The 26,178-nt window shown below is 45.5% G+C and overlaps 1 protein-coding gene across 2 annotated transcripts in view; it reads left to right on the forward strand.

The window, feature by feature from the left end:
• The window catches only part of ANKFN1 (ankyrin repeat and fibronectin type III domain containing 1), a 225,698-nt gene extending 204,086 nt beyond the window's left edge, over nucleotides 1–21,612 (forward strand). For both annotated transcript variants that reach the window (XM_053375155.1, XM_053375156.1), the window contains 3 exons: nucleotides 4,548–4,714; nucleotides 12,554–12,773; nucleotides 17,660–21,612. In XM_053375155.1, coding sequence (XP_053231130.1) covers nucleotides 4,548–4,714; nucleotides 12,554–12,773; nucleotides 17,660–18,453 — 1,181 coding nt within the window. In that variant the 3' untranslated portion in view covers nucleotides 18,454–21,612. The remainder of the gene's footprint in view (nucleotides 1–4,547; nucleotides 4,715–12,553; nucleotides 12,774–17,659) is intronic.
• The last annotated feature ends 4,566 nt before the right edge of the window (nucleotides 21,613–26,178 follow it).

Consider the following 26,178-nt stretch of genomic DNA (forward strand, 5'->3'; position numbering starts at 1 on the left):
GGACAGTTCTTAAACCGAGGTACCACTGTACAGTAGTTGCTTATTTCCTTGACATCTGATGGGAGGGCGTTCCACAGGGCGGGCGCCACTACCGAGAAGGCCCCCTGCCTGGTTCCCTGTAACTTTGCTTCTCACAGTAAGGGAACCACCAGAAGGCCCTCAGTGCTGGACCTCAGTGTCTGGACTGAGCGATGGGGGTGGAGATGCTCCTTCAGGTATACTGGGCCGAGGCCGGTTAGGGCTTGAAAGGTCACCACTAACACTTCGAATTGTGCTCAGAAACATACTGGGAGCCAATGTAGGTCTTCCAGGACCGATGTTATGTGGTCTCGGCAGCCACTCCCAGTCACCAGTCTAGCTGCCACATTCTGGATTAGTTGTAGTTTCTGGGTCACCTTCAAAGGTAGTCCCACGTAGAGCACATTGCAGTAGTCCAAGCAGAAGATAACCAGAGCATGCACCTCTTTGTTGGTTTTACGCACCATCTCTGGTTAAATAGGTTTGGCAGGCTTTTGAAACAATGCAACAAGGAAATGTGAGGGTAGTTAATTGCATTTCTGTGGGCCATAGCCGGTTTCATACTCAGAACAGAACCATTGAAATTAATTGATTTAAATCATTTAAGTCCATTGATTTCAGTGGGTTCACTTGGAATATGGCAGTAAGATTAGTAACAATTATTGAGGGCATTCATCGGTTTTTCCATGCATTGCTACCTTGGCTTAGGGATCAGTGTTAAAGTACTGCGCACACTGAGTTAGAGATCTGGCCAGACAGATGTCTTGTTGAAGTTCATAAGCAGAGCGTGTTAGTGACCCTGGTTGCAACTACAACAAACTTTCCATCATTGTAGGGATTTCTGCTTGTGAAATGGAATGTTCTCTGCCTCTCCCTGTCCACATGCACCCCCTTAAATCTCTTCTAGGGGTTCTCCCAACCATCTGAGGCAGACTTGGGGACATGTACATGGGGGAGAGAGGGAGGACTCCTGTCAGACAAGCAGAAATCCTTTCACTGATGGAATGGGAAAGTTCCCTGCTGCTCCTTCCAGAACTGCAGTTCTGATGCAACTGAGCCCTTTCTCTTATCACGCGATTTACACATTTGCCTAATAAGGCTAATAATCCCCACAGATTGCCCTGTTTTCCTCCATGTTCACCTTTTAAAAAGTCATTTATATACGTTGCTGCCATTGCAGCACGCTGTGAAAATTGGATAACACGGGGAATGAGCATGCAGTGCAAAACTAGTGCCAATGGCTCCTGCAAAAATAAACCCATTCCCTGCAAAAGCATTGATAAACCATCCAACTGCAGTATTGATTGCCTGGAAGGAAAAATGATGCAAAAAGTCACTTTTGAGGCATGCAAATGCAGCTATTTCCTCTGTGCAACCAACTTAGCATTACACACACACACCCTTGCATTATTCTGTGAAGACAGGGATACTGTTCGACTAGTGATGTGCTAAGAGAAAATTTGATTGCCTACATGGGAAAGAATATACACCTGGTAAAAGCAGCATGGACAAGAAGGAGGGGCTGGAAGTCCTTCTGATTCAATTCTTGGGCTTTCTTTTTCAGTTCCATGAGGGGTGGGGGGAATTCAGAATTCAAAATCCTTTTTTTCAGAAAGGTATACCAAACTAGGTAAAGGTAAAGGTAAAGGACCCCTGGATGGTTAAGTCCAGTCAAAGGCGACTATGGGGTTGCGGCGCTCATCTCGCTTTCAGGCCGAGGGAGCCAGCGTTTGTCCACAGGCAGCTTTCCAGGTCATGTGGCCAGCATGACTAAACCACTTCTGGCGCAACAGGACACCGTGACGGAAACCAGAGCGCACAGAAACACCATTTACCTTCCCATCACAGTGGTACCTATTTATCTACTTGCACTGGTGTGCTTTTGAACTGATAGGTTGGCAGGAGCTGGGACTGAACAACGGGAGCTCACTCTGTTGAGTGGATTCGAACTGCCGACCTTCCGATCGCCAAGTATTATAGGTAAGGTGATATTTTTAATTGGGCCAGCTTCTGTAGATGTAATGAAAGTCTGATATTTTCGAACTCTTCATCAGGCAGAATGCAGGGGGGGCAGTTTAAAAAACCACAAACCAAATTCTGAAGAGCGGGCTCTTCTTTTAACTGTGAGGATGTTGAGGATGCCAGTGCAGCTATGCTCTGCTTGCATGGCTGGAAGTGGCAATGCTTCTCAAGACTGATTGCTGGAAGCCACAGTAAGGGACAGAGCTCTTGTGCTCAAATCCTGCTCATGAGTTTCCCACAGGCATCTGGTCAGCCACAGTGAGAACAGGATGTTGGATTAGAAGGGCCATTGGCCTCATCCAGCGGTCTCTCCTCTGTTCTTAAGACGGGAAAATACAGGTCATCATCACTGAGACCTGGTGATCACTCTACCACTCTACCTGAAAATGTGCTGTCACTTTCAGGGGTGCCATCTCGTGGGGGCCGAGCTATGTTGGGACTCCTCAATAATTTGTTGGAGGGCTGCCCCCAATGTTTCAAACAAACAGAGGGCAGAGGAGCTGAACATGGAGCCAAGCACTGCATGGTTTTCATGGCCATTCTTAATCCTCCTCCTGCTGTGGAAGGAGGTTATAAATCTCCTCCTGCTGTGGAAGGAGACCCTGGCTGCTCATGAAGTTGCAATGTGATGGCACACATGTGATGACACCGGCACAGGTTGGCACCTTTGGTCCCCTTCAAGCACATGTGGCTAACCTGCTGCTTGTTGGTCATATGCAACCCTCAGAGGTCTTCGCTGCAGCCCACTCAGGGTGCCAAAGCCACTACAAAATGTTACTGAATTTGCCCTCTCCTGCAATGGTGATATGGATGGTGGCTTGCAGAGCAAAAGTCATCTCTGCATACTTTCTCCCCATGTGAGCCACGCTCCTTCCAACGCACCAAGCAGCTTCTGACCACCCACCCACCGCTGCCACCACGTGCTTTCCACAGGAGTAAAAAAAAAAGTTTTCCGTCCCTGCCTTAAAGGAGCACTTGCAGGAGTGAGGCTTCATAGTGCCACACTTCCACACATCTGTTTCAAATGCTACCATGATTTTCCTGGGAAAGTGGTGTATCTTTGGAGGAGAAGTTACAGCCCACAAGAGAAGCACAAATTTAACACAGCCAAAGACAGATGATAGATAGATGATAGATATAGATAGATAGATAGATAGATAGATAGATAGATAGATGATAGATAGATAGATAGATGATAGATAGATAGATAGATAGATAGATAGATAGATAGATAGATAGATAGATGATAGATAGATAGATATAGATAGATGATAGATAAATAGATAGATGATAGATAGATAGATAGATAGATAGATAGATGATAGATAGATAGATAGATAGATAGATAGATAGATGATAGATAGATAGATATAGATAGATAGATAGATAGATAGATAGATGATAGATAGATAGATGATAGATATAGATAGATAGATGATTGATAGATATATAGATAGGTGATTGATTGATTGATTGATTGATTGATAGATGGATGATAGATGATAGATAGATGCATGATAGATAGATACATGATAGATGATAGATAGATAGATGATAGATAGATAGATAGATAGATAGATAGATAGATAGATGATAGATAGATGATAGATGATGGATAGATGATAGATAGATAGATAGATAGATAGATAGATAGATAGATAGATAGATGATGGATAGATAGCATGTCAACAATAGAGAGAGCAATACTTTGGCCAACATGCACTCAGAATGTCCAGGCATCATTAGATCATTATCTACATGAAATGTCTAAAAATACTTGCGGTTATAAAGAGAAGGGGTCATGTGCTTTGCATGCAGAAGATCCCTGGTCAATCCTAGTCACTTCCATTTTTTAAAAAAGGCACAAATGAAGAACCATCTGCCCACGACCCTACCATAGGACTGGAGGGCCAGCTCCATTGTTATGCAGTCTTTGCTCATGTGCAAGGATGTGTTTATTTTGGAATGTGATTGTAGCTATTCTGGGGTTTGGGGGAGCTCTAGATTTCCACCATCACCACCCCATCAACTTCTCAGTGTGTTACAGGGACAGACAAAATAGACTTGGTCAGCATCCCCAGGTACATGGACAAGAAATTATTGGAAAGGTTGTGGACCAAGTCTTCACTGTCATATGCCCAAATCCACTGGACTGACCATAAATACCTTAACCAGGAACAATATGTCACGGAATGGCACTCTGCTGAAGCACCAGGTCCATGAAAGCTTAGTCCACTATTAGATCTTTTAAACTTCAAGGTACCACAAGACTCTGTAGCTTTCGCTGCTGCTCCTCTGGAATTATAACCTTTTAAATATAGATATATACATATAACACTTGTTTTCTGGGATAAACACAAGCAATGACAATTATTTCTTTCAAGATCCTCAGAAAGGTAAGGCTTTTGAGAGCTGCCTCTGTGTGTGTGTGTGTGTGTGTGTGTGTGTGTGTGTGTGTGTGTGTGTCTTTCTAACACACTTGCTTCTGTGCTTTGTTGTCTCCACAGTTCATTTTTGCAGTTACAAGGAGAAATTTATTAGTCTGTATTGCCGCCTTTCCGCTGTCATAGAGCTAGATTTTCTGAGCACCCAGCAATCCCTAAGGGAAGCAATTTCAGACAGTGAAGTCGCTGCAGCTAAACAAAGACACCAGCAAGTCCTAGATTACACACAGGTAACCGTCTGTTTTTCCGACTAGTCAAAGGTGATTTCTAGCAGGGGCTGTAATTTGGAACCTAAATGGAGAATTGTTGGGCAAAGGCACAGCATAAAGACGTTTAGTGTCAAAATACAATTTGGGTTTTATGAAATAGCCACTCTGCAGCTCTTCCCTCCCACCCCACCCCGCTTTCCCTTGCTTGCTTTCTGAGAGAAATTTCATGGATAAAATCATATGACAGTTATACTGGAGTGTTGCAGAGAAGCGTGTCAGTTTGGGTTATAAATCCCATTTCCCACCCCTACCTCTCTAATATGAGCAAAAGAAAAAACTCAATTTAGGCTGGGTCGTAGCCTTTCTTCTCTTAATGTCACAAGGCCCCACAACCACTCCGACTGTCAGTCTGCAATGAAACATGCACACTCCGCCAACAACTGTTTCTTTTGACAGAGGCGGCCCTACCGTGAGGTGATGTGAAGCAGCAGCTGGGTTAGGCAAGAGATTTGGGGGACCCTTGAAGGCGGTGGGGTGGGAGGCAAACAGATCAGGTATGGAGCACCGTTCACCAGGAAGCTGTCCTCCCCCAGCAGTGGTGTAGCGTGGGTTGCCAGTGCCCGGAGCCACACAGAGCAGGAGGGAGGGAAACGGACAGAGAATGCATGCGCATTCAGCTGCCTAATGGTGTCCACATCATCCAGGAGATCGCAGCTGCAGAGTTAAGGAAAGAAGAGTCATTCCATTGTCTGGAGAGGTCACTTCCTGGTTTGCATGGAGAAGCTGTTTTCAACAGAGCCCAGCAACGGAAGCCCACAGCTGCACTGAGGCAGCACTGGGTGTTGACATTCCATGCCCCTAACAATTTTGCACCCAGGGCAACTGTCCCTGTGGCCCCCCGATGCTACGCCACTGTCCCCCAGCACCCTTAAAATGGGCCAGTCCTTTCCTCTTAGATGGCTTCCATTCAGTTCAGTAGCAGCTTAGGCAGAGATCTTCTCGGTTCGTTACAACCTTTGTTAATTAGTGGAAGGTAGGGGAAATTTAGTTCGATTTGCAAACCTTACCTAGTGCCTAGTTCCCAGTACAATAGCAGAAACTGAAATGCTGCTAATTCAATCACTGAATCATATGGGGGTAGTGTGTACTGAATTACTCTGGCTATGGTTTATTTATTTATTATTTATTTATTTATTTATTTATTTATTTATTTATTTATTTTCACTTTGTTTATTTGTATCCTGCTGTCTTCCCAGACCGGGACTCAGTGGAGCTTACAGATATAATAGAACAAGCTCGAAACGTAGAAAGGATAAGTCATTTAAAAGCAGGTAAACACTAACTAAACTGATCATAATAAAAAGAGCTAGTAAAAATACATATAATAACAAGACAGAACATCACAACACTAGCCTTTTCCAATCAGTTCCTATAAAGGCCTGTTGGAACAATACTGGTGCAATTTAGGCAGTTTCTACAACAGTAGGGTTTACACGAGGATCACCGAATTATGACTAGAAACTCTAGCAGCAGTATAATGCTGTACGTATGGATGACCCTGTGGATATGATCCCACGCCTTGACTGCAATCCCATTTTCCTGGGAGTAAGCCCCATTGAACTCAATGAGGCTAACTTCTGAGTAGACATGCCTAGAATTCACCAGAACTTTCTAGGTTCCTAATATCCTTCTGAATTTTGCCATATTTCTCTGTGTTTACCATTAGAATGGAGAGAATTCTGGGACTGAAGGAGAAGGCAAAGAACTTACAGTCCTCCAGACATAGCTGAACTCCATTTCCCATCATCCCAAGCCAGCATGGGCAGTGGTCCAAGATGATGGGAGTTGGAGGCCAACAGCATCTGATGAGACACAAGTATTCCACTCCTGGAATAGAGTTCAGCAGAGTTCAGGATACAGAACCTAGGCCTTTTGAACCCAAGTGGTACTGTACATCTCACCGCCATTTTCCAGCCTTTTGATTTTTTTTGGTTTCTTGTATAATTTATATTAGCAGGTGCTTCTAGTAGCCGAGACAGCTGTGCCTAATTTTATGCCCTGTCCCAATTTTTGAGTCCTTCCTTATTCATTAATTCATTCACTTACATTTTTTGTGCTGAAGTTAATACTTCAAAAAGAGCAAATCTTGGGTGCAGATGCTGAACATTGGCCCACCTCTCACACATACCTTCAGCATAAGGCTTAATCATTTTTGATTTGTATATGTGGATCTGATTATACCAAATCCACATGTTCACAAATCATCACCAATAACATCCTCATTTCAACAGGTACGTAGTCCCCCTCTAACTGTGAACCTGAACTATCCCAGTAGGTTTACAGTCCCACAGACTCATTTCATGAGCCAGTGTGGTGTAGTGGTTAAGAGCGGTAGGCTCGTAATCTGGTGAACCGGGTTCTCATCTCCGCTCCTCCACATGCAGCTGCTGGGTGACCTTGGCCCAGTCACACTTCTTTGAAGTCTCTCAGCCCCACTCACCTCACAGAGTGTTTGTTGTGGGGGAGAAAGGGAAAGGAGAATGTTAGCCGCTTTGAGACTCCTTAAAGGGAGTGAAAGGCGGGATATCAAATCCAAACTCTTCTTCTTCTTCTTCATGGTTGCCAGCCACCATTTTTCCTCCCGATTTCAGAAAAAATAGCAGCACGTAAGAGAGGTGAACAGCTGGCTGTGCATAAATTTGTTATTGCTCCAAAATACCAAAACAAAAACACCAGATCCCGGGCCAAAAGTGCCTGCAATCATTACAAAATGAGAGAGCCATATGTACCGTAGAAGGTTAGGAGTCACAATTCTCGCAAAGCATGATTTATAGGGACATTGAGAATTTTTTAAAAAATGAAATAGAAAATATTAAGGATTCAAACAAAGGGGTCTGTTGTGGCCTCAGCCTAGCACTTCTTAGAGAAGACAGTGACTCAAGCTGTAGCTTTCGTGATTGTTCGTAATGGATGAAAATGTAGCAGAGCCTTTCAAACCACAGTGTTTTGTACCGAATTATTGTGACAGTGTATTAGACTTGTCAGGTTCCTTCCCAAACTAAAACCAGCTGTATTCCACCTATTGAGGGGAGGGAGGGACTTTTGGCCCAGTGCATACCGCAATCTTCAGCGGCGACCGCAAAACCACAAGAGCATTTGTATGATCCTAGATCTGAGACAGTGCTGAAGTCACTACACAAACCAAACATTGTAAAGAGCAAAGGGAGTCCATAAAAGCTGTTCTGAAATGGGAGCTGGAGAGAAACCAGAAAGTAAAAAATTATATGCCGTAGATAAGGTATGTTGTGTCTGAAACAGGCTGTTGGGCAGCGAGAAAAGGGGTATTTCAGGATTGACCCAAGCTAAGCTGAATATCTGGAGCTGAAATGGCAATTAAGTTATAATTTATATGTACAGTAATGTGTCAGGCACTCTGCGAGAAGCATGGCTCGTATGACTGGGCTATTAGCATAATGTTCCTTTAGAGCTGTGTCGGTGACAGAAACAAGGGTCCATACTTAAGCTTCATTAAATATATTGGGTCAGACTGGGTAACAATCAAACAGGCTTGGGAGGAGTTACTGTGAATAATATGCCCATCAAAACAGGATGGCAGCTCCCCATGATTTACCGTATTTTTCGCCCTATAAGACGCACTTTTCCCCCTCCAAAAATGAAGGGGAAATGTGTGTGCGTCCTATGGGGCGAATGCAGGCTCCTTGGCTTCAGCGATAGCAACGCAAAGCCTCCAAAGCCTGCGCTCCGGAGGCTTCGCGTTGCTTCCGCTGAAGCCAGGAGAGACTGCTCTTTGAGGCTGGCGGTGGGGGAAAGCAGCGCTTCCCCCATCGGCAGCCCCAGAGGATGGGGGGCAGCGGGGAGGCGTGCGACGCCTTCCCGCTACTCTCCAACCCGGCTTTGAGGCTGGCGGTGGGGGAAAGCAGTGCTTTCCTGCGGGCTTTTGCGGGAGGTGGGGGAATTCCGCCACCTCCCGCAAAAGCAGGAGAAGGTCTTGGAGTAGCGCACAGGCTGCGTGCAGCCTGTCCACTGCTCCCAGAGCTGCGGGGGGGGGGATCATATTTTTTCCCTTGATTTCCCCCCCTGAAACCTAGGTGCGTCCTATGGGCCGGTGCGTCCTATAGGGCGAAAAATACGGTATCTCTCAGACACACACACACACACATATTATTACTCACCAAACCAAATGCTTGCTCAGCACTGGGCCAGTTCATTCACACAGCTGCTGTCTTGAAAAACAGCAGCCCACTATGGGGTTGTGGCCATTCCCTCTGGCCACTCCCAACTGGTCTTCTGGACTTCACATATCCCAATACGTGCTCTGATTTGGCTCCAAGGGGTTAGGAAATCCAGAAAGGTTGAGCAGCTACCGAGAATCTCTCCTTGATTTCTTCCCTTTGGTGTTGCAATTTGGTGGTGTTCCCATGATGCTGATACGCAGATAGTACCGTTTGCAGGACAGTCTTACTCGTTCTTGAGTTAGAACTTTGTAGGGGAGGTGATCTGTCTTCTTGTTTGGCGATCACTCGTAGACGAGTAAGATTGTCTTCCATAAGACACGATCTTACCAGTGAGTCCGTAAGTGACTGTGGAGGCCAATTCTGGATCCACACGTCCTTCCACAGTGGAGAGATAGGTTTCCAGGCGGGAGGTGATCACGGTGAGGGTTTGCCAAGCATGCCTTCCTCTTAGCACGTTTCTCTCTTTTGTCCTGAGTTTCAGCATCTTCAAAGCCCATGACACCTTTGGTAAAGGTTGTTTATGGGTGCCAGAAGCTACCAGTTTCCAGAACAGTGTCTGATCTTTTGCTTTTGCCGCACTAATTAATTCTAGCCTGCATTTTCTGGTATAGGCATTCTTTTGGTGGAGTATTAGGTCTTTATACTCTTTTTTTAGGGCACGGACAGCAAGATAGGTGTAGTGGGAATTGGGGTTGCTTATGCGTAAAACTCCAAACTGCTCCGAGCGGGTTGTATAGATAAACCTTTCCCTAGTTTGACAGCCCCTTACAACGCGACTGTCTCAATCACTAGCAGAATCCGTCAGTGGGCGTTTCCTGAACTTCTTCCAACATAAAAATTCCTTGACAGCCAGTCTCCGCCTAGCTTCTCTGCGCGGAAGCCTTCTGCGCAGAGTAGGCGTGCCAAGCGGAGGTCCTGCGCTCTCCCCACTGATCTCACTGGAAGAGTCTCGGAGCCTTCCCTCCGAAGTACTCTCAGCCTCCCCTTTCTTCCTGGTGTCACCTTGGTTTCCTTCCCCAGCGGAAGCTCTCTCTCTCTCCTTGCTGGTTCCCTCCCCTGCATCATTGGAGCGACTTCCCTCTCCGCTAGTCTCTGATGTCAGTTCCCTGACAATAGGCTTGGTGTCTGACAGAATTTTTGGCTGTCAGGGCAGCTTTGTAAGCATTTTGCAGGGCTTTCTTTGCCTCAAAGCAGGTGTAATCAAACCAGGGTTTATTTGATGTTTTTGGTTTAGTTGGCCTTTTTTCTGTGGTATTAAAAAGATAGGGTTTCAATTGTTGGAGCAGGCTCTCATACACGGCTCCATGGGTGATTCCATGGGTGATTCTGAGACAATTTATTGTTTCACATTGTTTCTAAATTTAGTGTTGTATATTGTTTTATTGTCTGTTTTAACCATAATTGCACAGCAGTTTTTAACGTTGTGAGTGTCCTCTATTTAAGAGGCTTCTACTCTGCAGCCTCTTATAGTTCTTTTATCTGCGAGTCTTTTAGTTCTTATGCTCTTACAGCTGTTTTAACTGCGTGTCTTTGTTGGTTTTTAGCTCTTATCTGTTTTAATTATTAGTTTTTTTATCTATCCAATATCTGTGTTTAATCTTGTATTTTATTCGGATGTTTTATGCCTGTTTCCTTGTCCTCATTTGCCCTAACAATTATCGGTCAAAAATCCCAACTGCTATTTTATCTATATGCTTTTCTTAATCCTGGTCTGTGACCGTAATAAAGTTCATTCAAGGCTGTTCTCCAGTTGGAGCGCTCGCAGGCCAGTGTTTCCCAATTGTTGGTGTTTATACTACATTTTTGATTTACATTTACATTTTGATCTGTAAGGGATATAGGGCCAGGTATCTGAGGCTTTAAAAGGCATAACCTCACACAGTGTGGTTTTTTTCTGGTGTTATGCACCAGTATGCAGTACCAACACCTTCCTTCCTTCCCCCCCCCAAAAAAAAATCAGAGCCTTGTGCTTCCTTCCTAAAACCCAGGAAGCTAATGTTCTGGCAAGCTATGAGAACCCTCCCTTACTGGAACCTTTTCTTTGGGGGGGGGAGCACTGACCTATATACTATGTTCAGGCAGTGAAATATTTTGTTGGTTTGTTCCCACTTTGGGAGGGAAAGCAGAATAGAAAGGGAACAGAATGCTTAACCCTTTTCCCTCACCCCACTGTTGTCCCACTAGAGTTCAACCCTCAAATACATTGATCCCCCTCCATGGGTTCCAAATGTACTTTCTCCCTTATGAGACCCCTTCTGGAACCTCATAAGGAGAGGAAAGATTTTCAGGGGGGAAAGCACATCTTTTCTCTACCCCTCCCTTCTCCACTTCTACCCACCCCGCCCCCCCAAAAAATGTGACTTGGCACCTAACAAAATTGATGGTCCATATTTTGCTTCCTTCTGACAATTAGTTCTATCCCTGCAAAGCATCCTTCTAGGTCTGTGTGTTCTACCATAGTAGCAGCCTATGAGCACATTTCAAAGACAGCACAAGGTAGAGCAGGGGTAAGGGACTTGTGGCCCTCCATATATTGTTGGACTACAACTCCCATAAACATTAGCCAGCAGAGCCAATGGTTGGGGGTGATGGGAGTTGTAGTCTAATAGCAGCTCAGAAGCCATGGGTTCCCTTTCCCTGATGCAGAGGACATAAGAAGTATAGTCCACAGAAGTCTAGTGTCCAGATCAAGGGAAGTAATAGTACCACTCTATTCTGCCTTGGTCAGACCACACCTGGAGTACTGTGTCCAATTCTGGGCACCACAGTTTAGGAAGGATGTTGACAAGCTTGGAATGTGGGCAGAGGAGGGCAACCAAGATGATCAAAGGTCTGGAAACCGAGCCTTATGAGGAATGGTCGAAGGAGCTGAAAAAGAGGAGATTGAGAGGAGATATCATAGCCATCTTCAAATATCTTAAGGGCTGCGCATGAAAGATAGATCAGGCTTATTTTCTCCTGCTCTGGAGGGTAGGACTCGAACCAATGGCCTCAAGTTAAAAGAAAGGAGATTCCAACTAAACGTACAGAAAAACCTTCTGACAGGAAGAGCTGTTTGACCGTGGAACGGTCTCCCTCAGAAGGTGGTGGACTAGCTGAGATTCCTGCATTGCAGGGGGTTGGGTTAGAAGACCCTTGGGGTCCCTTCCAGCCCTATGATTCTATGAGTAACAACAACAATAATTTTATTATTTATACCCACCCATCTGACTGGGTTGCCCTAGCCACACTGGGCATGGCTGTAGTAAAGAATCAGGAATGTTAGAGAATCAGGAATTGTTCTTGCCGAGTCCCAGCAAGAAAGAAAAGCTGTACCTTTCTTGCCAGAAGAAGTTGGCAAAAATCGCCCTCTGTCAGAAAATTGATGGCTGAGGCACAGCAATAATTCTGGGAGTACAAGAAGACTATTCATCTCAGAGATCAGGGGAGGCTGAACCACATCAATGACAGATTTCCTTACCCCCTTTAAAGCTATAGGAACTGCCAGTCATCATTACACTTCTCTTGTAATTAACAATGAGGTATCTATTTAAACTTGTCATACATAAACCCAATGTTGTTTTAATATATATATATATATATCTGTACCATCTTCTTCACATAGCAAATCGATGAAATCTGGCGTGAAATGAGATGGATCAATGAAGCACTACAATACGCACGGTACAGACAGCCGCCTGCCGGCTTGCCGGTAGCAAAGATTGTGGATCTGTCAGAAGAACCCATCCAAAAGAAGATAAGTTCAACATCGTCTCACCTCGATTGTCTTCCATCCCCGCCACCCTCGCCAGAGATGGAGACCCACCGGAGAAAAGTCTTGAGCGGTAAGGGAAAAGCTTTTTTACTCCGCTTCGGTCTAGGCAAGAACAGGGCACAATTCTCCATCACTTCTGACTCAGAAGCATGTGGGCATCGTAGGTTATGACTTGCCCAGCAACCATAAGGTTGCCTGTGTTTATATTTACCTCTCTCGCCCTGACCTAGCCACTGTGATCCACGCGACGGTCACCTCCAGACTGGTTTATTGTAACTCGCTCTACATGGGGCTGCCCTTGAGACTGACCCAGAAACTCCAGCGGGTGCAGAATGCTGCGGCGAGACTCCTTACAGGGTCCTCGCCGTGGGATCACATTCACCCGGTGCTATACCAGCTGCACTGGCCCCCGCTGGAGTACAGGATCATGTTTAAGATGCTGGTTTAAACCTTTAAAGCCCTATACAGCCTAGGACTCTCGTACCTATGGGACCGCCTCTCCTGGTATGTCCCACGGAGGACCTTTTGGTCTTCAAACAAAAACTCCTTGGAGGTCCCAGGCCACAGAGAGGTTAGGCTGGCCTCAACCAGAGCCAGGGCTTTTTCGGCTGTGGCTCCGATCTGGTGGAACGCTCTGTCACAAGAGACTAGGGCCCTGCGGGACTTGACATCTTTCCGCAGGGCCTGCAAGACAGAGCTGTTCCACCAGGCCTTTGGCCAAGGCACAGCCTGACCCCCTCCTTTGGTAATTCTTCAGAGAACTCTAGCCCAATGGTTGCCATCAATTTGATTTGAACTGATTTTATAATGAATTGATTTTAGAATGCTGTATTATTTTACTGTTGTTAGCTGCTCTGAGCCCGGCTTTGGCTGGATTATTATTATTATTATTATTATTATTATTTGCCACAGGCAAATGGCTAAAAGCAGAGCAAGGAAGCCTGCTTTTAGCCATTTGCAAACACAGCGATAGAATACTGAGATCCAATCCACACACCTGTCATGTAGATCACGCACCAACACCAGCCATAGCTGTACCGTTTTTTTAGGGTCCCTCACACAAATGCTGCCCGTTACACAATGAGATTGTCCATTCCATGTGGGGGAATGAGGAAACTGATGGGCACTTTTCACATGGTGACTTCTGCTAAATGATACAGGTCGGGAGTGCGAAACTTGCCACAGAGATGTCAAGATGCCTGTGGAGATGGCTAAGTAATCTCAGGGCCAACTATTGACTTCCAGCTCAGTGTTGGCCTTCTTCATCCTGGAAGTAGAATTCTGCTTTGTCTCCTAGTATGTTGCAGCTCGGAGCTTAAGGTTCATGGAGAAATTAAAAAATAAATATCAATGGGAGGGAGGGTTGTGGGTTCATTTTCCTTCCAGCCTTTGACACCTCTCCTGTCTTCACATCGCCTCTCTGCTCCTCTGGCCTTCTCTTGCAGTTTGGACAGATGACTTCTCTGCATAGCTGTCAACGTTTCCCTTTTTTAAAAGGGAAATTCCCTTATTCCGAATAGGATTCCTTGCAAGAAAAGGGTAAAGTTGACAGCTATGCTTCTCTGCAGCATGGGTCTAGTGATTTAGTTTAGCTGGCATTCTTCAATTGCACTCAGATGGTTTGTGCAAGGGAACAACATCTTTACAAAAATCAAATTAAGCAAGGCTGCTAACATCAGGTGGTTATCATTGAACTAAAGAGTTTGGTACATTATCTAATGCTACAAAGAAAAGAGAGATTTTTGGCTAATTGGAAGAGCAGGCAGCAGGCAGCCGAGCTTGGAGTAATGAAGAAGAAGAAGAAAAGGATCCCAGAACACAAATGGTTATAAAGAGATGAGCCTCAGGAACAACAAGGCCAGAACTAAGAAGGAACCTTTGGACCTGTGCTCTGCTGCCTCTTGTGGTTATCTAGTCAGAACTACAGACTTCCCACATCAATGATGTTCTCTCAGGCTCCAAGATGACTCCATCAGCCTAGGTCAGGCATCCCCAAACTCGTCCCTCCAGCTGTTTTGGGACTACAACTCCCATCATCCCTAGCTAACAGGACCGGTGGTCAAGGATGAAGGGAATTGTAGTCCCAAAATAGCTGGCGGGCTGAGTTTGGGAATGCCTAGCCTAGGTGGTCCATTGGTGTCTGCTGTCCTGAATGGATGAATTTGTCCCTTTCAGTTTCTTTTCAGGGACAAGCTGCCTAACTTATGCCCTGCCAGTTTCAATGGGTCTACTCTAAACAAGTCAAAATCTGGATATTAGCTGTTGTGAATACATCATTTTAGCTCATACCGTATTGGCCCAAATATAAGCCGCACCAGCATTGCCAGCAGCCTTTTCCCTTCCTCGCTCTCTCCCTTCTGGCCTTGGGGGAGAGGATGGGGAATTACGCACAGGGCGGACACCGCTTCCCCACGCTCCTGGCTGCATACCGTATGGTCACTAATATAAGCCACACTTTAACTTTTCATGGTCGGAATTTAGGGAAAAAGTAAAGCTTCTATTCAGGCCAATACGGTAATTTGAATTTCAAGTGCTTTAGACTTGTTGGCAGCTAAGTCAACCTAGATAGCTCCACTCCTGAAGGCTGTCTCTGTAGGCTATACTTAAGAAAAGATAGAAAGTTAAGAGCCCACCTTAGTAATCATCTTCTTATCAATATACTCCTAATCACCCTTTTACCTTAAAAGTTAAGGATTACCCAAGATAATGCCTTGGCAACCAAATATGGAACATAAGGAGAGACTTGCCCAGACTTGTTCCAGCAGGAAGCAACATATCCGAGGTGAGTTTGGAGACAGCAGAAAGGAAAGCTAATTAATTGGCTTACCCCTTTGAAGTTGCGTTGTCAAGAATCTGCAGCAAGGGTAGCCAACATGGTGCCCTCAAAATGGACTACAACACCCATCAGCTGCAGCCAGTATGGGCAGTTGTCAGGAATTATGGGAATTGTAGTCCGAAACATATGGAACCCCATTGGCTATTCCTGCTGTAGTTTGTACAGGTCCAACTTAGTACCGCGCCAAATATTTCTCCATGACGAAAAAGAAGACGAATCTTCAGAAATCCCTCCTCCACAGCAAACTGAATCTGTAAGATAGCTGTGAATTTCCAACTTATGGGGAAAGAGAGGGTAACAATGTCGACATTCATGTAAAGATAAGTTCATCTCTGATCTAAACTCTAGGGTCTTACGGTTCCAGAAACAGTCCACAAGTTTCTTTGGGGAAGCCGTTCAAATACTTGAGGTGATTTATGCTGCAGCAATCCTGGATTTGCCAGAGAGTATACAAGGAACAAGAAGCCACAGCCAATCACATCTCCCTGACAAAAAAATATACCTGTATGGTACATGTATCTACAAGCATGTACTTACCCCATTCGCAGTGTACACTTTTAAGCGAATATTTCAAAAACTAAAGCACAGTCCTATGCCGCAGATACTCTTACAGGAGAGTTTTAGGATTTGGTCAAAGCCCATTACATTAGATATATACCATTGCTAGTGTCCCTACACCATTGTAACCTGAGGTTTTTTCCAGTGGAATGCTACACTGGAATAGATCCCTACAGTTGATACAATTCCAGGATGCAGTGTCATGGACATAATGAGAGGGTGACAAAGGAAGGTCAGAATTACACCAAATCCAATGGTCCCACTATGAAATTAAATACTACTTTTTTATATTAAAATAGGATAAATAGCACACTTCTCATCAATTTCTTAAGCACCTCCCCTTTTAGAGTTCATTAGGTGATATCGTGTGACACCACAGGAAATCCCATCCATACATTGTTTCAAAAGGAATTAATTCAATTTAAATTGCATGATTATTATTTTTTGCAAAACCCAATTTGCAAGAGACTGATAAATGCAAATTCTGCAAAATCCAACCAACCCATAACTGCTTTTTACTAGGTGCTATCAACTTAGTTGCCTTAGTATTCATGGAAACTAGAGCATAGGATCTGTCTTAATATCAGTCCTTTTTTTTCCTTTAAAAAAAATGTTTAGGGGTACTCTCATTTTCCTACTCATGTTGAAATACTGCAACTCAATGAGACCAAACTTAGATTCACAAAATGTTTAGGGGTATGCTACCCCTGTGTTACCCCCAGAAAAAGCACTGCTTAATAGCATCTGTAATAAAGCATATCAACTGTTTGTCAGCATAGTCATATTTCAAAGGAGAAATTATATGGACTTCTGCTCACACTAGGTAAAGGTAAAGGTAAAGGACCCCTGGACGGTTAAGTCTAATCAAAGGCGACTATGGGGTTGCGGTGCTCATCTCGCTTTCATGCCAAGGGAGCCAGCGTTTGCCCACAGACAGCTTTTCAGGTCATGTGGCCCGCATGACTAAACTGCTTCTGGCACAACTGAACACCATGATGGAAACCAGAGTGCATGGAAACACCATTTACCTTTCCGCCACAGCGGTACCTATTTATCTACTTGCACTGGTACGCTTTTGAACTGCTAGGTTGGCAGGAGCTGGGACAGAGCAACAGGAGCTCAGCCCATCGCGAGGATTCGAACCGCTGACCTTCTGATCGGCAAGCCCAAGAGGCTCTTTGGTTTAGACCACAGTGCCACCCGTGTCCCCCCTTGTTCAGACTACAAGCATTATAGAACTAGCTAGTATCACTCCTGACAAATTTTGCCCTATTACTGCATCTAATGTATGTACAGTTGTACCTTGGTTTTCAAACAGAATGTGTTCTGGAAGTCCGTTCGACTTCTGAAATGTTCAGAAACCAACATCCTGCATGCAATCGGAAGCCGCGCCAGACGTTCGGCTGCCAAGGCAAAGTCCGCAAACCAGAACGCCTACTTCCGGGTTTGCGGCGTTTGAGTTCCAAGTTGTTCATGAACTAAGCTGTTCGGAAACCAAGGTACAACTGTATTGGGTGTACAGCCTGCCAGTGACTCATCCGTTGTCCTCCTCTTGTTTGCAGACTCCCAGCCGTACTCGGATGAAGAAGGCTGCTCGGAAGTTTTCCTTCCAACCGACAGCGACTACGACTCTAGCGATGCTTTGAGCCCGAGGGAGCTGGATTTGGTCTATTCGTCCTCGCAGGACATATCCCACCAGGCCGTGAGCTGCCTGAGTGGCAGCGCGCCGGACGTTCTCCAGATCCACGACATCAAGCCTTGCTTGACTCCCAAACAGAACTTGAGAGGGGGCGATACCTTGGAGGCTGACGTCGATCAGTCCAAAGAGCACCTGCAAAGCCTGTCGCTGGGAGGAGGGCTTTCCCCGAAATGCACGGAAAAGTCAGCCAGCTTGAGGCAACCCTTGAGCTTCTTGGGCAAGAAGAAACACGGAAAGCATCAGCACTCCAGCTACTTCAGCCGGCACCATCGCTGGCTGCGCGTTCACAGCGAGAGCCAGTCCATCTCCCTCTCCGAAGGTCTGTATACTCCACATCTCACACGAGCTATGGAGTTCTCGCAAGAGCCTACCTCTGGCAGCGAGCAGATAAGCATCTCCATCGACTGTCCGCGCAGCACGTTCTTACCTCACGCTACGAGCCTCCCGGAAGAAGGGAAAGGCAAATACCAGGAACTGAGGCCAAGCATCCGCAGGATATATGTGGAGTCGTACGGCACCGGCGAGGATGGTAAATCCTGGGCGCTAGGCAGCCGGCCGGTGGAACATGAAGATTTGCACATTTCCACAGGCCGGCGAATGGTTCCAGAAGATCAGTCCAGTTCCAACACGGCTGAGGTATACAGCAGCGATCTTTAAGGCTGTGCAGTGGCTCTGTTCCCCCTCAATACTGCCTTCAGGATGTGGTCGCAATTATTGCAAATGGAGGAAGAGAGAGGTCTCGCTTCAAAGCAACCTTTGCATTCTCGTCTTTGCCAGATGCAGTTCAGATTTACCATGCATTTCTGAGGTGCAGCATGAAAAATGGGTTTGTCTCTTGGAAACATGCATGCCTGTGCAACCATCTTGAAAACAGGGAGGCTGACCCCAGATGGTTAAGGGTTTTCCTGTGCTTTTAATAGGGCAGGGAGAAAGGTTATCCAATGAGCTTTCTTTTCCCCATGTGCAAAAGTGGCTTTCATGGAAATGAAAAACATTCATGTCCCAAGATAATGGGCTTTCGATTATACTCAGAGAAGAGCTGCTTAAATTAATGGGCCTAAGTTGGCCAGATCCATTAATTTCAATGGGTCTGCTTTGAATAGGGTTAATGTTGGATACAGCTCCATTTGCTGCCTGAGGAGGAACAGCAGCAATGTGAGCCAAACACACATTATTATTATTATTATTATTATTATTATTATTATTATTATTAACATTTATATACTGCCCTATACCCACAGGTCTCCATTTACTCCTCCATTTGCTCCACCGCTTTCCCACAAGAAAACCCAGTATTTCGCGCCAAATTGGAACAAACGGCAGTTGGGTTTTCTGCAGATCGCCGTTTATTCCTATTTATCGCTAAAGAGTGGGTTTTCCGGGGGAGGGGGCAGCAAGGCAAAGGCAAAACCACTCAGACACATGCACAGAAAGTGTGGGAGAAGCAGAAAACTCCTCAGGCCTGTGCTTTCCAGACACAGGAGAAATAGACAGGTGGATGAGCATGGTGTGTAATGTGCAAGGCCAGTTGATTTATTTTGGCACCTGAAACTGAAAAATCCAGAGCCTTTTCCCCTCCCTGGCATAACAATAAATTAAATGGCTAGCTCACCCAAAATCAGCTGCCTAAGACAGTCACTTCACTTGGCTTCATGGTAGTGTTTATCCTGCAAGAAAAAAAGGGGGAGTGAGAGCTCTCTCTTTTTGCCTTCTTTCTTACTCCTAGTGTTCCCAGCCCCAATCAACTGCTGATTGGCTGCCATTTTTTGTTTCAAGGTTACTCTTCTTTCCTAACCAAAGTGTTGCGCCATCACGTAGCAAATCAGATTTGGGCTGTGTGATGTCCCAGAGCATCATTCAGCAGGAGGGCAACTCACGCGGCGCAGATAGCATTTGATGGTGTCAGTGACCTCATTGTGTGGCCCAATATGATTGGCTACAGGACATGGTCATTGGTGTTAGGACAGAAAAAGCTGGCTTGAAGAAAAAACCGGTGCCAGCGGGGCAGCCGATTGGTGCTACGAAGTGGCACACCAAGGGAATGGGGATAAAGAGGGGTGCCCGTTTTGAGCTGGGGGGGGGAGATTTGTTCTGCCGTCAGTCTGCCCCCATAGGGTGGGTGGGAGGAATCACACACAAAGATCTCCCCAAACATTCATTGGGAAAGGTAGTGCTTTGGGGAGAGGGCAATAAAACTGTCGCACAAAGCATTCCTAACTAAGCCCTAACTTTTGATATTTGCATGTCTGGGAGCAGCTGTAGAGGGAGAGGAATTCCTTCGGGTCATAGCTACTCTATGGTATTCAGCTAGCTGTTGCTGCAGATGATTTTCTCCACCTTACAAGTCTACCATTCCCAAAGGTCTTTGTGGAGAACCAGGACAGTTAAAAGCGATAGAGAATTGAAAGAGGTTTGCAATCTACATATTGCTTCTGCGAAGGGGTAGCATTGGCAATTCTGTTTGTAGGATGCCTGCGAGCTTCTCCTTCGCATCTCAAAAGGGGTTTGTTAGGCAATGGGGTTTGATGGCTTATTCCCATAAAACAGGCAGGATAAGAGACATGATTTTTCTCGCCGACCTGGGACCAATCCCGAAGACTGACGTGTTGTATTCTCTATGGCGTTGGAGCAAAAGGCATTTTGAAAACCACGATTCTTAACCTCCATAGTTTGCCCTCATTTATTATAGTAGAAACTGCAGAGGCCAAACTTTAAAATATAAGTGTACCTCAAAACTCATGCCCAAGTTCGTACAAGATTCTAGCTGCTGTGTGGCCCCACACAGAAACCCAGTGGGCACAGTGACCTTGGTCCAAAATTCTCGCTCTACACCCCTGGAAATCTGAGCTTTAACTCATTATTACATAGGACATTTTGGATCATGAAGCAATCTATGAAGTGAAATGAAGGGTGAAATTAATCTCAGTTAAGTCTCTGTACTAAGCTGAAAATAGAGGGAAACTATCTAATAATGTTCATTTCGGAATTACAAACTAATCTTCCACGGTAAAAACAAGCCAAAAACCTGGATCTTTTAGCCAAATTAACACCACCTCCATTCCCAAACAACTTGTGTGTCCCCCCTCCTGCCCTCCCCATTTTGCTGATGTTATAGTTACTGTACAAACAAAAGATGACATTTTCATTTTATTCCGTTTCATTTTAATACAGTGGCCTCGTCTGGATGACACATTTAAAGCTGCATCGTACCACTTTAAACAGTCATTGCCTCCTTCAAAGAATCCTGAGAACTGTGGTTTGTTAAGGGGGTGCTGTGAGAAGGAGACCCTAGAGAGCCTGGGTATTGTAGACAGGGAACTCCGGGAACTGTAGTTCTGGGGGGGATTGGGGGTCCCAACTCTCAGCACCCTTTACAAACTACAGCTCCCGGGATATTTGCAGGGAAAACACGACTGTTGAAAGTGATATGGTTCTGCTTTAAATACAGGTGGCCCTGCATCTTGCATAAACTTCTTTAAAGACCAGGCTTCACCTAGGGCTGATGTTAGCACTTTTTGAGAGAGTGGAAGCTATCGTTATAGAAACATTGCTGTGCGTAGTATGCCAGTTTCTTTTGGCCCATTGGTACTGGTCGTACAGGTCTTGGAGGCTTCTGAGCTATCACAAACCTCGACCCCTTGTTAACCAGAGATTACGGTATGATGAATGAACGCAGCACTTCTGATGCTGTTGGACTGCAGTTCCCATTATCCATTCCCACTGGCCATACTGACTGCAGCTGATGGGAGCTGGAGTCTGAAGAGCTACCGTTTCTCCTTTGTACAAACGGTACTGTTGGTTTTATCACCAAATTATGTGTGAGGACCAGATGATCAGGGTAGGGAGGACATACCCTCCAACATTTCTCCAATGCAAATAGGGACATCCCATTCCATAATGATAATTTTACTATTTATACCCCACACATCTTACTGGGTTGCCCCAGCCACTCTGGGCAGCTTCCAACATATATAAAAACATAATGAAACATTAAACTTTTTTTAAAAAAAAACTTCCCTATACAGGGCTGCCTTCAGATGGCTCGGGGGTCAATAACTCCATACCCTCCAACATTTCTTCAGTGAAAATAGGGATATCGTAAGGAAAAGCGGGACATTCCAGGGATCAAATCAGAAACTGGGACAGCTTCTCTAAATCAGGGACGTCCCTGGAGCTTAGGGACACTTGGAGGGTCTGGGAGAGAGGGGTGTCAGTTTTCTAGTGCAATGGTGGATGCTAAGTCTGAAAAAACCCTACTGCCTGAAACCATCCCCTGTGCCGCCCCGCCCCAAATTTTGATGTTGAGTATTCCCTACCTTGCTGTATGCACACATATTTGCTGAAAATTCAAAGTGTTCAAATACTTGATATTTGCATTTGATATCAAATGGCATTTGACTTTAATTCTTTGGATTTGAGCGTTGATACTGGGCAATACATGATGGCTGGGAAGCAACAGCATTTCATGTTTGATAGTATTTTGGCAATTTATGGGATTTCTTACTTAAAGCTTACTAAGCTCAGAACAGTCAGGACATGCCAACATTATATTTAAAGATGCAATACTATACACACTTATAGGAGAGCAAATCCCATTAAACTCCGCAGAACTTACTTCTGGGTCGACATGCACAGGAGTGCAGTGCATAGCTGTCAGAGCCTAAGATTAAAATTTCAAAGTAGAAACAGTCAGAATTCAGAAGGCAAAATTACATTTCAACAAACTTCAGGTGTTTACTTGTTTCAGTGCTAGGGGTTGCTAATTGTCCTCTTGCATCTTGCAATTTAATGACATAGGCATGCTCCCTGAAGTTATGGATACATACAAGGAAGTTCAAGAAAGATATTGTCCTGACAAGCTGCTCTGCAATTCCGACTAAAAGCTGATAAATCAACATGCTTCAGTTTAAGTGAAATGAATAACACTTCAATGAAAGCCACTAAGCTGGGTTGAATCACGTAAACGTGGGCTTAATCCTATCAGAGCCCTCACGTATCTCCAGATCACAAGAGCTCCCAAATTAATTCTCGGCCTAAAATTCGGTTTTCATGTATAACTAGCTAGATTTGCACCCATCATTCATTGCTGTCAGGCTGGCCCACTTACTGAAATCCCGGCTCAAACACTGTCCAGTTAAAAACACCCCTCTCTGTTTGCCTTCTGAATTAACTACTACACATTCATTAATGATTGGGTCATTTTGCATGCATGCATGTGTAGATACAGCAAAGGCACCCCACACAGAAAGCTATAAATTACTACTTCATTGCTGAAGTGTAAATATTTTTAAATGGAGCCAATGAAAGATTCGAAGTGGTGGGGAGGAGGGGGAGGGGGAGAGGGGCTTCGTGTATATAGGGAATGGAATGTTTTATCCCGACAGTTTACGCTTGGGGTATTTAAAGAGAAATGTTTTGGAAAGAAATGGTGCATCTATCTGTTGCATGTGTTACACACACCAAAAAAAAAAAAATTGTACAAAGTTGCTGGTCAACTCTTTTTGAACACATGGCTTGTGACTGTTATGTAATAAATATATATATATATACACACATACATACATATGTATGTATGTATTTATTTATATCTCCATTGCCGCCTTACCAACAACAAGGCTGTAGTGTGTTTGAAAAAGATGCTGTGCAGCTTAGAGGCTTCTAAGGTTCTGAATTCAGAGTTTCTGCAAAGTGTCAAACTTTGCCATCAGCAAAATATATTTTTAGAACAGGCCCATGTGTGTCTCTGTGTGTGGTTGCAGAGGCAAGTTCCTCCATGGTGGGGTTCCTTCTCGTTTCAGTCATTGTGCTCTTTTACTTCGTACGGCAGGAAAAGGGGATGCCTCATCTTCTGATGTTGTGGTGTCACAACGGCAGATTTCCCCTGTGCCGGTAAAGTAGCGAGAAACTCAGTTGTTGACTTCTGCTCACGATGCTCTCTTCAAAACAACAAGAAGTCTGGGTACCCTCATGGTGTGCCAAGACCCACACCATGACAATATGGTCTGGATTCCTTACTCTTGTTCCGGGCAGGAGCTGAGCACAATGGCTGACAAACTAAGGTTCAGAAGAACAAGGAGACAGTTAATCCACCATGAAAGAGATCACTAATTCTGCTGAAAGGTAGAACCACACTGTGGGAGACAGGCAGTGCTATTTTTCTAGAAAAATAGGTGCTGGAACTCACCATAAATGCCTCCCTTGTTCTCTTATAGTGGCAATGACCGCTCCCCGCATTAAACAGGGGGCACCCTTTGCGTGGACACGCGCAGCCCCTGGACCCGGTGCGACTCCATCAGCACAGGCTTGGCTTCGCCTTCCCTCAGGTGGGATACCTGGAGGTCTCTGCCTACCTCAGTCAGTTGTCCAATCCCGCCTGGGGGGAGCGTTGCCAAGAAGACCAGGCCAGGTAGGGGAGGGACTACCTGCCCACACAATAGAGGGAGGATCTTACCTGGGAATCCTCACTTGGCTCCAGAGTTTCTCCCACCCTACCCACCCTCAGTTAAGTCTTATTTTGCAGGTTAACCTTTTCCTCACAGGTATGCGGGCGCTACTACATCAAGGTTGCTGTTGAAGGGCCGGAAAAGAATTCCCCTGCATTGGCAAGTTTTGCCTTTCCCGTAGCAAAACGTCACAACTTTGGCGGTATCAGGCCTTGGGCGGAATCCTTTAGTCTATCTTCCTGAATGGGGGGGGGCATGCAGCGGTGACCCACGCCCCCTTCCTCTTTGCAGCGGTGATACCAGGGTTCCCCATTAAAGGGGTTTCTGAGGGGAGACTTTGACCGTACGCCAAGAGGTCGTCATTGCTCTCCCCTGCAACGGCGGCGTAATGGGGGCGGCTATCTCTGCTTGAACATATGTTCTCCAGAGCCAGCCCATCCCACACACACACTGGATAGCCCTGATGTTCCCTAGATCCCTGGCTGGGGACTGGGGAGTGATAACGCCCAATACCTGAGCCAAGGTCTACCCACATCTGAAATATAATAAAGTTGTGGCCAATTTAATCCCATAGCACGTTGTCTTGAGTCATTATTCCACATGGGGGGGCCACCCAGGGTTTGGGGGACTCCACCTGTCCACGCAATGGCACCCACCTGAAAGGTGCTGGAACTGAGTTCCGGCGAGTTCCGGCTGGAACTAAAGCTCCAGAGACAGGCATCCTAAGCAGATGCAAGGCCTGCGTCTTTCGTTCTGCCTTCTCCTGGTTGCATGAAAACAAATACTGCAGTATTCTGTGAGCCCTACTACTACCACCTGAACCGGCCTGCCCATGAGGCAGACTGAGGCAGCCACCTCAGGCTGAGGAACCCCACAGCTAGCTACCCCATGGCACTCCCACAACCACCCCTCCCTGCCACCAGAGAAGCAAGGAGAAGCTGTGATGGCCACTTCTGGTGAGATCTTGCTGGAAGCCACCACTGTGCAACCCTAGTAAGTGAAGCTTTCTATAGCAGGGGGGTGTCACCTTCCTGTTTCACCTCAGGTGGCAAAACAGGACTGGCTGTCTCTGCACCCACCACTCCCAGCTCAGTTTTTCAGGGTCCCTCAACTGGTCAGTGGAGTGCAAGGAGCATGGACGTGAGGAGTCAAGAGTGACACAAGTCTTCTCCACCCAATACTTCTCTAGGAAGCAGGGAGAGAACTCTCTGATTTCTTCCTCTTTTTTTGTCCCACTTCAGTTTCAGCAACTGGTGACATCCTGACCCATTTCCTCCCCGCCCCCTTACAGGTGTTGACTCTGACTAAAGGTTTTGGCCCTCTGTCCAGGATACGGAAATTATATTCATATACCATGCTATTTATATGTCAAATTTGTTATCTAAATGGCTGGCAGCATCATAGCTGTCAACTTTTTCCTTTTTTTAAGGGAAATTCCCTTATTCCGAATAGGATTCCTCAGAAGAAAAGGGAAAAGTTGACAGCTATGGGCAGCATGTTTTATGAAACACAACACTCTCTTGGCAGAACGCTGGGGCTCCTGGCTTCCCCCTCAGAGAAAACACCATCTAAAGTGAAATGCATGAGACAGATTAAGTGCTAGAGTCGTCTTGACTACAAAATCAGTCCCATTGGTTGCTTGAGATGACAATATTCATAGGGTTACCACTGAACCAGCAAGGGATTCCATAGATGTACCCAGAATCCTTTGCGGTTCCCCAGATGATTCTGGTTCAGTTGCTCAGGATGCAAAGCATATTGGGCTGACCCAATTTAATGCCGTCCGGCCTTGTTTGTATATAGCAAGTTGCCTGTTTTATTTTTTTCTTGTCCTTGTTCCTATTCTTATTGTAACTTGTTGCTATCCATGCAACTGAGTGTAAGTTTAAAAGTCTCAACTTTGGTACATTAAAATGCACAATTTTGTGTGCTTAAAAAC

This window comes from Podarcis raffonei, chromosome 2, assembly GCF_027172205.1.
Source record: "Podarcis raffonei isolate rPodRaf1 chromosome 2, rPodRaf1.pri, whole genome shotgun sequence".
NCBI classification, from domain to species: domain Eukaryota; kingdom Metazoa; phylum Chordata; class Lepidosauria; order Squamata; family Lacertidae; genus Podarcis; species Podarcis raffonei.